This window comes from Mesocricetus auratus, unplaced genomic scaffold (genome assembly GCF_017639785.1).
Source record: "Mesocricetus auratus isolate SY011 unplaced genomic scaffold, BCM_Maur_2.0 Super-Scaffold_100676, whole genome shotgun sequence".
NCBI lineage: Eukaryota > Metazoa > Chordata > Mammalia > Rodentia > Cricetidae > Mesocricetus > Mesocricetus auratus.
In genome coordinates, this window is record NW_024429266.1 from 70,173,206 (window position 1) to 70,185,561 (window position 12,356).

At 47.9% G+C, this 12,356-nt stretch overlaps 1 protein-coding gene, 1 long non-coding RNA gene and 1 pseudogene across 2 annotated transcripts in view; all 3 read right to left on the reverse strand.

Moving 5' to 3' along the window:
* The window catches only part of LOC121137175, a 28,331-nt gene extending 27,792 nt beyond the window's left edge, over positions 1-539 (reverse strand). Inside the window, exon 1 of the long non-coding RNA XR_005874409.1 lies at positions 205-539. This is a non-coding gene — a long non-coding RNA (uncharacterized LOC121137175). The remainder of the gene's footprint in view (positions 1-204) is intronic.
* A 3,696-nt stretch (positions 540-4,235) lies between these two features.
* The window catches only part of Tfcp2l1 (transcription factor CP2 like 1), a 64,079-nt gene continuing 55,958 nt past the window's right edge, over positions 4,236-12,356 (reverse strand). The window contains exon 15 of the mRNA XM_040738224.1: positions 4,236-11,733. Coding sequence (XP_040594158.1) covers positions 11,687-11,733 — 47 coding nt within the window. The 3' untranslated portion in view covers positions 4,236-11,686. The remainder of the gene's footprint in view (positions 11,734-12,356) is intronic.
* Positions 7,474-7,607, reverse strand: LOC121137379 (annotated as a pseudogene).

Consider the following 12,356-nt stretch of genomic DNA (forward strand, 5'->3'; position numbering starts at 1 on the left):
TATTCACACACACACAGACACAACTGACACCACCCCTCATACACACACTATAACAAATTAAACATATTTTAAGGAAATAGAATGAACAAATCATTGACTGAGTGATGCCCTTACTTTTGTGAGGCATCAGAGAAATACTGAAGTTGAAGAGGGGGTGCCTGGAGACTCATTCATGTTTGGCATCTGGAGTCTGGTAGCTCTTACCTTGTCTTCACTCTGTGATATATTAACTCAGGTCTCACAACGAGTGGTAGAAGTTTCCAGGCTCTTGTGTCCCAGGACAATGAATTTGACCAGAGACTAGTTATTAGACATTAAAATAGAATCGAGACTGGTTAGTAAGAAAACGAAAGCAGGCTAGTGAGCTGGGGGAAAGGCAGGCACTCCAAAGTCCTGGCCCAAGAGCCAGCAATGTGGCTCGGCAGATAAAGATGCTTGCGGCCAAGCTTGAAGACCTGAGTTTGAGTCCCAGAAGGAGAGACCTGCCACCGCAAGTTTTCCTCTGACTTCCTCGTACATGATGTAGCGTGTGTGTGCATGGTGTGCGTGCGCGTATACTCACACAGAAAACAAACACGTGTCATTAACGAGAACACCCTGGGCCGAGAGGGTCACGTGCATAACGCCCACCCCTTCCGCATTTGCGCATTGCAGGCTTTTCTCCCACACGCTTCCTGTGTGGAGCCCAGCTGAGGACGGGCTTCCTGGGTTTTCCTGCTAGCTGGCTTCGTGTTAATCCTCATTATGCAATTTCCAATTTCTACTCTCTTGCTGCTGGTTGATTTGTAGGATACCCAGTTGGTGTCCAGAGGGACGGAGCACTGGCCGGTGCCAGATGTGAAGCATTGTGCGTGGTATAGAGGAAAACAGGGTATAGCACTGAGGGTGTAGTTCAGTCGGCAGAACGTTTGCCTAGCATGCACGCGGCCCTGGGTTCGATCCCCCTAGCACCACTCAAATTGGTCTTGGTATGCATTTCTGTATTCACAGCACTTAGGAAGTGGAGTTGGAGGGTCAGAAGTTCAAGGTCATCCTCAACTACAAATGGAGTTCAAGGCCAGCCCAGGCTACAAGGAGAACGTAGTTCAACCTATACACCTTATGGTGTGGGCACCTGCATCCTTTGCCTCCTTTCAGTGGGCCTCGGTTTCCCCAGCAGCAGTCGGAGCCGCAGAGATTAGACTAGCAGGCCTGAGTGGTTTTCCTAATGAGGGTGTGGAAGGGTGGGCGAGCCTGCTTGCTTCCAGCTTCCCGGGTCGGCCAGTCTCCAGTCAGCCTGAAATCCCACCACAGTGCCCCAGCTGTGTCACACGGGAGCCTGGTGCCCATCCTCCTATGCCCTGCCCGGCAGGGGCCTCCGTGTCCCCAGCCTGGCCTCCTGTTTTGTATAGAAACATTGCCCTTGGGGCTTTGGAAGCTGCACACTCACTTTGTCTTTTCAACAACAACGCACTTTTTTTTTCTTAAAGGTGACAGTGAGAGGATGAGTTTGCCACCCAGGTAGGGGCCTTGGAAAATTCTGGAAGTAGAAGGAGACAGTCACCCTCTCTCAGCTCATGTGTCCAGCAGCTAGCTACTGTCGTGTCTGGCGCTCTAGACTGTAGACTCACCGGTTGAGAAAGAGAATGAAGGGATTATGAATAAATAGCTCCTAAAAATCCATCTGTTTACGGCTCGTCTTTTCTTTTATCTCCCCATCCCCTTCCAAGTCAAGGCCCTTCTGCTCCAATGGCCTCTCCTCCCCGCTGCTTTTAAGGAAGCATGACTGTAATCTTTTATATTTTCTTTTTCAAAATTATTTCTAAGTGCATTGGTATTTTGCCATGGAACTGGAACTCAGACAGTTGTAAGCTGCCATGTGGGTGCTGGGAATCAAAGCCAGGTCCTCTGGGAGAGTCTTCAGTGTTCTTAACCCCTGAGCCATCCCTCCAGCCCATAACTTTAATTTAGTAAGGTATTGTACCTTTTTTTTTTTTTTTTGAGTCAGGGTTTCACTGTATAGCTTTGGCTGACCTGAAATTTGATATATAGTAAGGCTTCACTTGAATCTCTCAGAGATCTGCCTCTTGAGCGCTGGGATTAAAGTGCGCACCATCACACCTGGTTTAATATAGGTTTTAAGTGTGAAAGTTAACACAGAAAGGAAGGAGGACTCATGCCGGGTCATTGGTATGGTCTCCCCAAGGAAGAGTTGCCTTGCTGTTATTGTCATCGTTTGAACAGGGTCTCCGGTAACCCAGGTTGGCCTTGAACTCTCTATGTAGTGGAGAATTTACATGAATGGCTGGTCTTTCTGCCGTTACTCTCCAAATTCTGGGATTACAGGCATGTATTACCATGCCTAGTTCATACAGTGCTGAGGCTCACACTCAAGGCTTCGAACACGCTAGGCAAGCATTCTACCGACCGTACCGCATGCCCAGCCTCAGCCTCCTTTTGTAAAGAAGTGCTGATTATGGTGCCTAAATAGGGATGCCATGGACCTTGGTACCAGACTCGGAATGCAGTTCAGCAGAACCAGTGTTCTTAGCATTGGCATCTTTCTTGTTTTCATCTTTTCCTGCTAAGCTTTCTTCCTTCCCTCCTTCCCCCTCACATGTGTATACGGGTGGGTATACACATGTGTGCACTAGTATGTGTGTACTTGTAAAGGCCAGAGGTCAATTCTAGGGTCCTACTTTATCATTATTTGCCCCCCCCAATTTTTTGAGACAGGATATCTCTATATAGCCCTTGCTGTCCTGGACTCCCTCATTATGTAGAGACCAGCCTGGCTCAAATTCAGAGATCTACCTACCTCTGACTTCCTATCTCAAGTGCTGGACATATGCCATCATATCCAGCATCCCTAATTTATTGAAATGGTATCTCTCACTGAACTTGGAACTCACTGATTAAACTAGTCAGCATCCCAGGGACCTGCCTGTCTCCACTTCCTCAATGCTGGGATTACAGTAGTGAGACACTACCTCTGGTTTGTTTTAATGATGTTCCAGTGGGTCAAACTCTGGTTCTCATGTGCAAACGACAAACACTTTATTGCTGAGCTATGTCACCAGCCCTAGGAAGAGAAATTGTATGTAGAGTAACCATAGTCATATTGGAAAGCCCAGGTCAAAAGTGCCAGAATTAAATAATTTATCTTGATGTGTTGGTTTGAAGCAGAAATTAGCAGTCCCCACTTAAAAATTTATAAGTACAATAAAGCCATAGGCTTAAGATTTTGGAGACTAGAGGACATATGTCATGGTGTTTAAACCAGGCCTTGCCAAGCTGGCTCTGCCAGCTCCATGTCTCTCTGGGAGGGTAAAGAGCAATGGGTGGCAGGGACACAGGGGTAGCAGGAAGTCACAGGCCTTCCCAGCCATTAGAGAGGGGCATCAGCAAGATCAACAGTAGGTCTAGGACCAGAAGTAATAGGAGAGAAGATTGCTCGGGCCAAACCTTGGACATCAGAGGTCTGTGGGGTCTTTAGAAGAGGGGACTCTGCAGGGACCCAGAGTGGTCATCACGGTTTTTTGTTTTGAGACAGTAACTCATTTAACCAAGCCTGGTCTCAACCTTGGTATATGGCCAAGGGTGACTCCTGATCCTCCTGCCTCCATGATTCACAGCTGAGATTACAGGTGTTTAACAGTGTTGGAAGTTTAAGGTCATCCTAATTACACAGAGTTAAAGTTCGGAAGCTCAAGTAATACAGGGGTACAATGGTTTCTACCTCTAGCTACAAAATCAAACAGAATACCACATGACCTAACACTTTTACCTCTGGATTTTTGGATCTGTACCCAAAGGAATTATAAGTAGGAAAACTCATACGCAGCAGTGTCATTCACTATACCCAAGGGTGGGAGTTACCCATGTCCACTGAGAGTGAATAGACACATACATGGTCCAGTAACACAATGGAGTATCACTTAGCTTTGAAGATGGAGGAGATCCAAATACATCTCCTATACATGACTCATGCTGGATTTCACTTAAATGAAGCTCCTCATTTACAGACTCAGACACAAAGTAGGTGGTAGCAGCTAAGGGCTGGGGGAAGGGACTTAGGAGCTGCAACTGTTTAATGGCTAGAGTTGCAGTTCTGCAAGAAGGAAAGAGCACTAAAGCTGGAGCATGGGGCAGCATGGAGCATCTACTGCTACCGAGTTGTCTCCACATACTCTTCAATAGTCAACTCATTTGCTACAGTTCAATAACAAAGCAACTTGAGGTCCCAGCCACAGGGGTTTAGTACAAATGGTTTTATTTGCATTCTGACCCAGCACAGAGCCCACATACAGATTTCTCATTTACAAGTGCAAAATATGCTTTATTTCAGGTACAAAAACAACATGGCATTATGACAACTTGGGTTTCCATGGCCACCTCCCCGATGACCTGTCACACACATTTGACCGATCTGTCACCCCCCCAAAGTCCCCCACCACCTTTAGGAAATAACCACCCGATCAAGAGGAAGAAGGTATCTCAGGAAAGAATCACTTTAAAGCTTGGACATAGAAGAACACAGTGACTAACCAAGACTTCTACCCAGCAGAAGCTGGGTCAGTGCACAAAACAGTCCCCCTTCGCTCATTCTTAGTGTTCTAGCCCCACAAAGTTCTCTCCAGTAGTACTGCCAACCCAGGGACACAGCCTCAGGACAGCTGCATGGGAATGAGCTTGTCCACATGCCTAACAGATGTGGCCTGGATGGAACCTAGACTGGATACCAGACACTCATCCAGGCTCAGCCCATTGCAGGTTGCACATCCCAGGTCAAACCCTAGATCAGGTGGGTTTCAATCTTGAGCTACTGATATATACATAATGGAGCTATCTTGGGATGGGACTTACATCTAAATACAAAACCCATTCCTGTTTCTGCATATGCTGTACACACGGCCTACAGGTAATTTTGTTTTGAATGTGACCTGTCCCATGAGGCCTGTTACAGAATTTTGGATTTGGGAAACAGGATGTTCAACATGCTGTAGTGTAAGGACCAGGCCTGTCCTAGCTGCTTACTTTTCAACCCCAGCTAGAAGTCTGGGCAGAAGGCTGGGGAAAACTCAATGAGGTTTGCCTAAGTGGGACACAGGGGAGGCAGGTTTCTGAGTGCCTAGAAGACCTGAGGGAGCTACAGACAGCAGACAAGCCACGGAAGATGAGCACCCTGGAGGACACAACTCTCCCCTGCAAGAACTGACCTAGAAATCTGAGTCCAAGGAAGGCAGGAAGCTGCCCAGGCACTCACAACCCTGCACAGAGAGGGGACCTGAACACATGGGAGGTGTCTGCAGGCTCTGGAGACACTAAGCTAACAAGGCACCAGCTGAAATCAGCCTATGCCTTCCAGGACAGGTTCTAGTGAGCAACTCAGGCCAACCCTACCCCACCCCCAGCTCAGCAGCCTGTGAATACTGCACAAAAGTCCTTTCTTCTATCAAACCCTGGCCAAGGGACCATGACAAAGGCTGAGCAGGGATCCAGGTAGCAGGGGGCATTTGAGGAAGAGACCTCTGTACTCCCATGGAGAGGCTGGGCAGAGTCCTTGGGAGCCAAGTGAGGACCAGAACTTTCCAGAAGTGAGACACCCAGAAGGCAAGGAACCTTCCAGACTTCTCTGAGTATACCCTCTACTTCTAAGTTTATGCAAAATGCATTTGTTATTTAAGACAGTCCTAACAGCTGAGACTGCCTTTAAACAACCTGAAGGCGAGAGAAGGCAGCTGAGACTGGGTGTGCAGCTCAGTGGCAGGGTTGAGGCTGTCTGGGCTGTGGGTTTAAACCCAGGAGCTAGGAGCTGGCTCATTGATATAACACCTGCTTCAATGTGTAAGGCCTCAGGATTCTAGGTTTGTTCCCTATCACTGCAAAACAATACAACACATTAAACATATAAGAAAGGAGGGGTTAGGGAGTAACTATTTCAGTATTTAAGAGCCAAGAGGTAAAATTACGTTGGCACAAGAGAAAACACAATTCCATTTTTTAAAAATTGCCCAGAGTGGCCTCAAATCCAGTCATAGTTCTTTTACGACCCGGTCCCAGCATCACCCGTGGGTCAGCATTATAGGTTTGCACCACCATACCCAGCTCTCCACAATGTATGGTTTATGGTGCTAGGGATAGAACCCAGGGCCTCGATCGTGGTTGACAAGTGCTCTGCCATTGAGCCACACCCCAGTCCTGCGTGATTTAACTTAAGTAATTCAAAATATAGTAATTTAGTGTAATTTGATGGCAGGGCTATCATTTCCTAAAGTAGGTTTGAAGACAATGTTCTCTATTATCCAACTGATGGCAAAACAGACAGACAGCGTAGTGTTCAGTTCCCGTTCCCAAACATGAAGCAGAGTGGGGTGGCTCTCTGGAAAGAAGGGAACACAGACCTTGTCACTCTAGCCCTTAGGAAGAGTAGCCTGATGACCCAGGCCAGGGTCTGTTAGGGCTTTACCAGGTGACAGAAATGCCTGGAAGGGACCTCCCCCCCCCGCAGAATCTTCCATAAGCCTAATGGGGTTTGGGGAGCTTATAAACAGAGTTGGCCCTGGGCAGGGAGTCAGGGTGCTCCCCAGGATCTCACTGGTTCTCAGGCCCAGTGGCCCTGTCTTCAAGGGGTGAAGGGAGGGAAGGGGAGAAGAGAAAGAGTATGAATTTCCCATACGGGCCGAGCAGACTAGCTTGGATGACAGCGGCGGCAGCACGGCCCTGTGAAGCCCACACCTGCACACACTCATCTAGCTTCAGTCAGCGGGGAAGGCCCCGGGTTTGGTGAAGTTGCAGCACCGGGGGCGGTGCCCGGGACAAGCAAAGGTCACCTGTCTACTGCCTGCCTTTGATGAACGGGAAGTAATGGTAAAGCCTTGCCGTGGCTTAGGTTCATCTCCTGAGTATCAGTTCAGGGTCCTGAGGGCTCCAAGTCAAGGCTGCTTATGTCATTCGGGGGAAGTGCTGGAGTTCAAACCCAGGGACAAACACTCTGCCAAGGGGATATACTTTGTATTAATTGGAGACAGGCACTTATGATGCAGCCTGGGACCCTTGACTTTTGCTCCTGTCCCTCCAGGGTACCTAAGACAGTACCCACATCCAATTCCCCATGCCCCCACCAACCTTAACTTTCCACTGACAACAGCTAAAGAGCTGGTCTGTTTCTTCCACTGGCACGTTAATGATTTTCAGAGCTCCAGCCACTTGGGCCAGCCCCTGAAGCAACACTGGACTTAGGAACCGGTGACGCACTTGTGGGTTCCAGCTTTTTTCCCTGGTAAAGATCTCTCTAGGTTAATAGCTCTGCTCAAGGGGCTCCAGGCAGACTGGGTAAGAGGTCACTAGGGCAATGTCTGACCTTTTCCTAGACCCCCAGGATGATTGATTTTGATTGCCAACTTGATGGGATTTAGTATCACCATGGAAACAAACCTCTGGGTATGTCTATGAGGGGCTTTCTTTTCTGTTCTTCTAATTTACTAAGCAAGAGCAAGAAAAATTATGCAGTCAGGTTTCCTGTGTTTGGGGGAAATCGGAAACTAGGACATCCGGAGTGCAAAGAGGCAATCTCGCCTGGGAAAACCATCTTCTTGGTCATGGTCTCTCCTCTTCCAGGTAAGTGTGTTAAGGAGTTTTCCAGATTAGCTCAGTGAGGTGGGAATACCCACCCTAAAGTTTCACGGACTAGGGTTCCGCCCTGAATAAAAAGGAGAGTGTTCGTCCGTCTCTGCTTCCTGACTGTGATGCGGTGTGAGCAGCTGCCCCACTTCCGCTGCCATGCCTCCCCTGCCATGATGGTCTGCACACTCAAGACTGTGAGGGGGGAGAAGCTAATACTAAGACTTGGAACTTCTCAGCCGGGCGTTGGTGGTGCACGCCTTTAATCCCAGCACTCGGGAGGCAGAGGCAGGTGGATCTCTGTGAGTTCGAGGCAAGCCTGGTCTACAAAGTGAGTTCTAGGACAGCTTCCAAAGCTACAGAGAAACCCTGTCTCGAAAAACCAAAAAAAAAAAAAAAAAGACTTGGAACTTCTCACGCCATCTGCCCTTTCTGCAGCGTGTCATCTTTTACTCCTCATTTGGACACACTTTGGAACTGAGAAAGTTATCAACAACCCCATTTCTTAAGGGTTAAATTTTAGTTTCTCTTCGCATGGCCAGTGTAGAGCCATCACCTGAGTACAGCGGCCGCAGATAATCCCAGTGGAAGTCACAGGCCCCAAATCTAGCACTGTTTCTTCCAGCATCTGACTCTGAGCAAATTATCCCAAGTGACTCAGTTGCCTCTCAATCCAAACATGGAAACATGGAAATGATTGGTTGTGACCTTCTTCTAGAACTAGGGAGTGATAGGTCATGTACCAGGAAAGATGGCAGAACAGTCCTGCTGACTGTAAGACAGAGAGGATGCAGGGGCAGAGTAGGGAGGTGACTGTAAGAGCAGTAGACCCAAATGCAGACTGGGGGGGGCAAGAGATCACCAGCGGCTACATCATCCCAGAGAGATCCAGGTGTCAGAGGCCTCCGGCAAAATGACTGGCAATGGGAAGGACTAGGCCTTTCAGTAATTAGAAGTAAGAAAGCAGATACTCACATGGAAAAGGATGGAACCAGACCCCCTGCTACACACCATACACATAAAACCATTTTAAAATGAAGCAGACGTCATTGTAACAATTACAACTTCAGCCAGGCGATGGTGGTGCATGCCTTTAATCCCAACATTCGGGAGGCAGAGACAGGTGGATCTCTGTGAGTTCGAGACCAGCATGGCATGGTCTACAGAGCTAGTTCCAGCGCAGCTTCCAAAGTGACAGAGAAACCCTGTCTTGAAAAACCAAAAAAAGAAAAAAAAAACTTCAAAGATTCTTAGAAGAAAACACACATTGATTTTCCTGAATTTGGTTTCTTAGCATCCACATCAAAAGCACAAGCAATAGGAAAAGTAGGTTAACTCAGTCATCACCCAAATTAAAGTAATAATAATAACTGTTTTTGAGACATGGTTTTACTATGTAGGCTGGGCTGACCTTGAACTTGGGAGCCTCAGCCTTTTGAGTATTGGGGATGCTGGCACATACCACCAAGGCCAACCAAGTTACAAACTTGTACACCTCAAATGACATCATTACAAGGGTGAAGACAGCCTGCAGAATGGAGTAAAACTGATAAAGGACTTCTCCTAGAATTTACCAACAACTTGGACAATCAATGAAGAGACAGCACAATTTTAAAATGGGCAAAGGACCTGAACAGACATTGCCCCTAAAGACATACAAATGGCCAATCAACACATGAAGAGGTTGGCTGAACATCACCAGCCATCAGAGAAATGCAAGACACCTGCAGGATATTGTAACACAAAGATCAACGCCAGGGAAGGAATTCAGTTGGTAGAGCGCTTGCCTAGCAAGAACAAAGCCCCGGATTCCGCTCCAGCACTGCATAAACTAGCTGTGGAGGTACTTGTCTGTATTCTTAGCACTCAGCAGACAGAGGCAGGAGATCACAAGTTCAATCATCCTCTCCTACCTAGTGACTGTGAGGCTAGACTAAACTGTGTGGAAAGAATTGAGAGAGGGAGGGAGGGGGAAAAGAGAGGGAGAGAGGGAGAGAGCGAGAGAGGGAGAGAGGGAGAGAGGGAGAGAAGGAGGCAGAGAGAGAGGGAGGAGGCAGAGAAACCGGAACCATCCTCCATTGCTGTGGGAATGTAAACAGAGGCAGCGGCTATGTGGGAAACACAGGGGAGGCCCTCAAAGAGGGGAAGATATTTTAGGATCCATCCACTCTACTATCAGGAACACTCCCAAAATGAAGCCCTTCCACAAGAAAACCTGTGCCAATGTGTTCACAGCACCAACATCTCTATAAAGCTGTCAGCCCTGTCCACACACTCCCAAAAGACAAGGAACTGAGAGCCCAGCCTGGCTGTAAGAATAGTTTCTCTGCCTATAAAATAATGTTTGCCAAAACCTGGTGATCTGTGAGAATAGAAGTATATCCCACAGGAGCTCTGGTGGTCAGAGGGCTCACCACACTTTGGGAGAACTTGAGTTAAGAAAGAGTTGGAGCCATGGGTCAGCACAGAACCCTGGCAACATGAAGATGAATTCTTAAGTCCACCACAGCTATCAATTCTCAAATTCTCCCACAGTTAAGGAAGGCGATTCAACCATACCAAACAAGACAAAGTACCCTCAATATACGCCTACAATCGGGAAAAGATGAACTCTAAGATGAGAACACTGCAGAGAATACACTTCCCCTAGGAGACTTGGCAAACAGGATTGGTTAAGCAGGGTTGTCTCAAAAAGGGAGCGCTATAAACCCTCGGCTGCAGTACTGGGACTGTACCCAGTACCTCATACTTGCCAGGCAAGCGATCTATGATCTATCGAGCCATACCCCAACCCACAGTTCTAAACTGATGGTCAAGGCCACTGGATGAGATCCTCACCTCTTCAGTACTCTTTTCTCATCAGAAATTGAAATTACACTGCAGTTGCCCAAGAGGAATCATGTCCTCATCCATATTATCTCCCAGTCCACTGCTGCCCTCATCAGCAACTAGCTGTGAGAGGTCACACAGGGGCAAAATGTGTGGTTTGAATGAGAAATGTGTCCCATAGGCTCATGTATTTGAACATGTGAACCATGTTGTCTGAAGAGGTTGTGGTCTTTGGAAGATGCAGTTGGTGTGGGAAGGAGATCACTGGGGGTGGACCTCGAGGGTTTGTAACCTTGTACCACCCCTGTTTGTATGTGCTCTCTCTCTCTCTCTCTCTCTCTCTCTCTCTCTCTCTCTCTCTCTCTCTCTCTCTCTCTCTCTCTCTCTCTCTGTCTCTCTCCCTATGTATATGAAAGTGAGATCAACTAGCTTTCTACTCTATACCTTCCTCACCATAAAAGGAGGAGGGGAGAGAAAGGGAGAGGGACCTGGGATTGACATGTGAAGCAACCTCATTTCTAATTTAAATTTAAATAAAAAAAGAGTCTATCCCCCTAAAACTCTAAAAGCCCAAACAAGCCCTATCCACATTTAGTTGCTTTTTTTAGGGTATTTCATCACAGCAATAGAAAAGTAACAAATACAATGCCCACGAGAAGTCACACAGTTGTACTGTGACATCTACCATGTCAAGGCAGAGACATACACATGCCTCTAGGCTTGAATGTGGCAGATCCTTAGAAACAAGGCAACTGAGAGGAGGTGAAAGGCACAAAATAAATAGACCCAGTCCTAGTAATTCATCCAGAGCAGGAGAGAGGTCGCCACCAGGGCCACTGAGATGATATTAGAATAGGAGAGTTGTGCAAGTTGTCCCTGGCAGGCTGGCAGGGCTAGACATGAAGCCAGTGACCGAAGAAAGAGGCACAGGAACAGTGCGAGGCAAAAGAATAGCAGGAGGGACCAGGACATCTAAGGGCCTCCAACTACAGGGGCTCCAGTGTTTAAGAGGTATGTCCCCAATGTCTGCCTGGGAAACAGAGTAAGGAACTGTTAAAAAGCTCAAAGCCGAAAGACAGAAAGGAGCCACTGGCTTTCTACATGCCAGACTTTGTGTCCATGGTTGTCGTTAGCTTTCCTGGTCTGGCCAGAGTGCCTCCGAGTCTGAGCTTGTTGGTTGAAACAGCAGCTGACAATGGTGCAACTTCTACAGCCAGGGGATTCACGGGTGGAAACAGGTACAGGTCTCGGCCGCTCAGAGCCCACACTTCAGGATGATGTGGTAGCCGTCATTGCTCTCTGCTGCAAGAGAAACACTGGGCGTGGGCATGCGTCACAGGAAGAGAGGTGGTACCCCTTCAAGGTCCCCAAAGTCTACCATAGCATGTACTAGGACAGCCCCAAGCCCACTAAATAGCTACATAAGAGTATGTCTACAGAAGCAGAGATTTCAACCAGGTTTTAGCATCTACTTTATATAATTTCTCTCTCTCTCTCTCTCTCTCTCTCTCTCTCTCTCTCTCTCTCTCTCTCTCTCTCTCTCTCTCTCTCTCTCTCTGTGTGTGTGTGTGTGTGTGTGTGTGTGTGTGTGTGTGTGTGTGTGTGCATGCACCTGTGCAGAGGCCAAAGGACCAAAGGGCAATCTCGGGTATCTGGAGCTCACCAAGTAAGCTGGGCTGGTGTGAGCCCCAGGATCCACCCATCTGTCTCACCAGTGCTAGCACTGTTTTAAGCATCACCACTGGTGCCCAGCTTTTGAACTCTGCAGACTGAACTTGGGTCCTCATGCTTGAGTAGCTGATCCTCCCAGCCTTTTCACCATAACCCTAGGCCCAAGGAGGCATGGGCAAATGGTGGCTTTGTGCAGGCTCAGGGGCCTGTAATCCATTATCTGTGACATTTAGGATAAAGCCGATGTTGTGAAA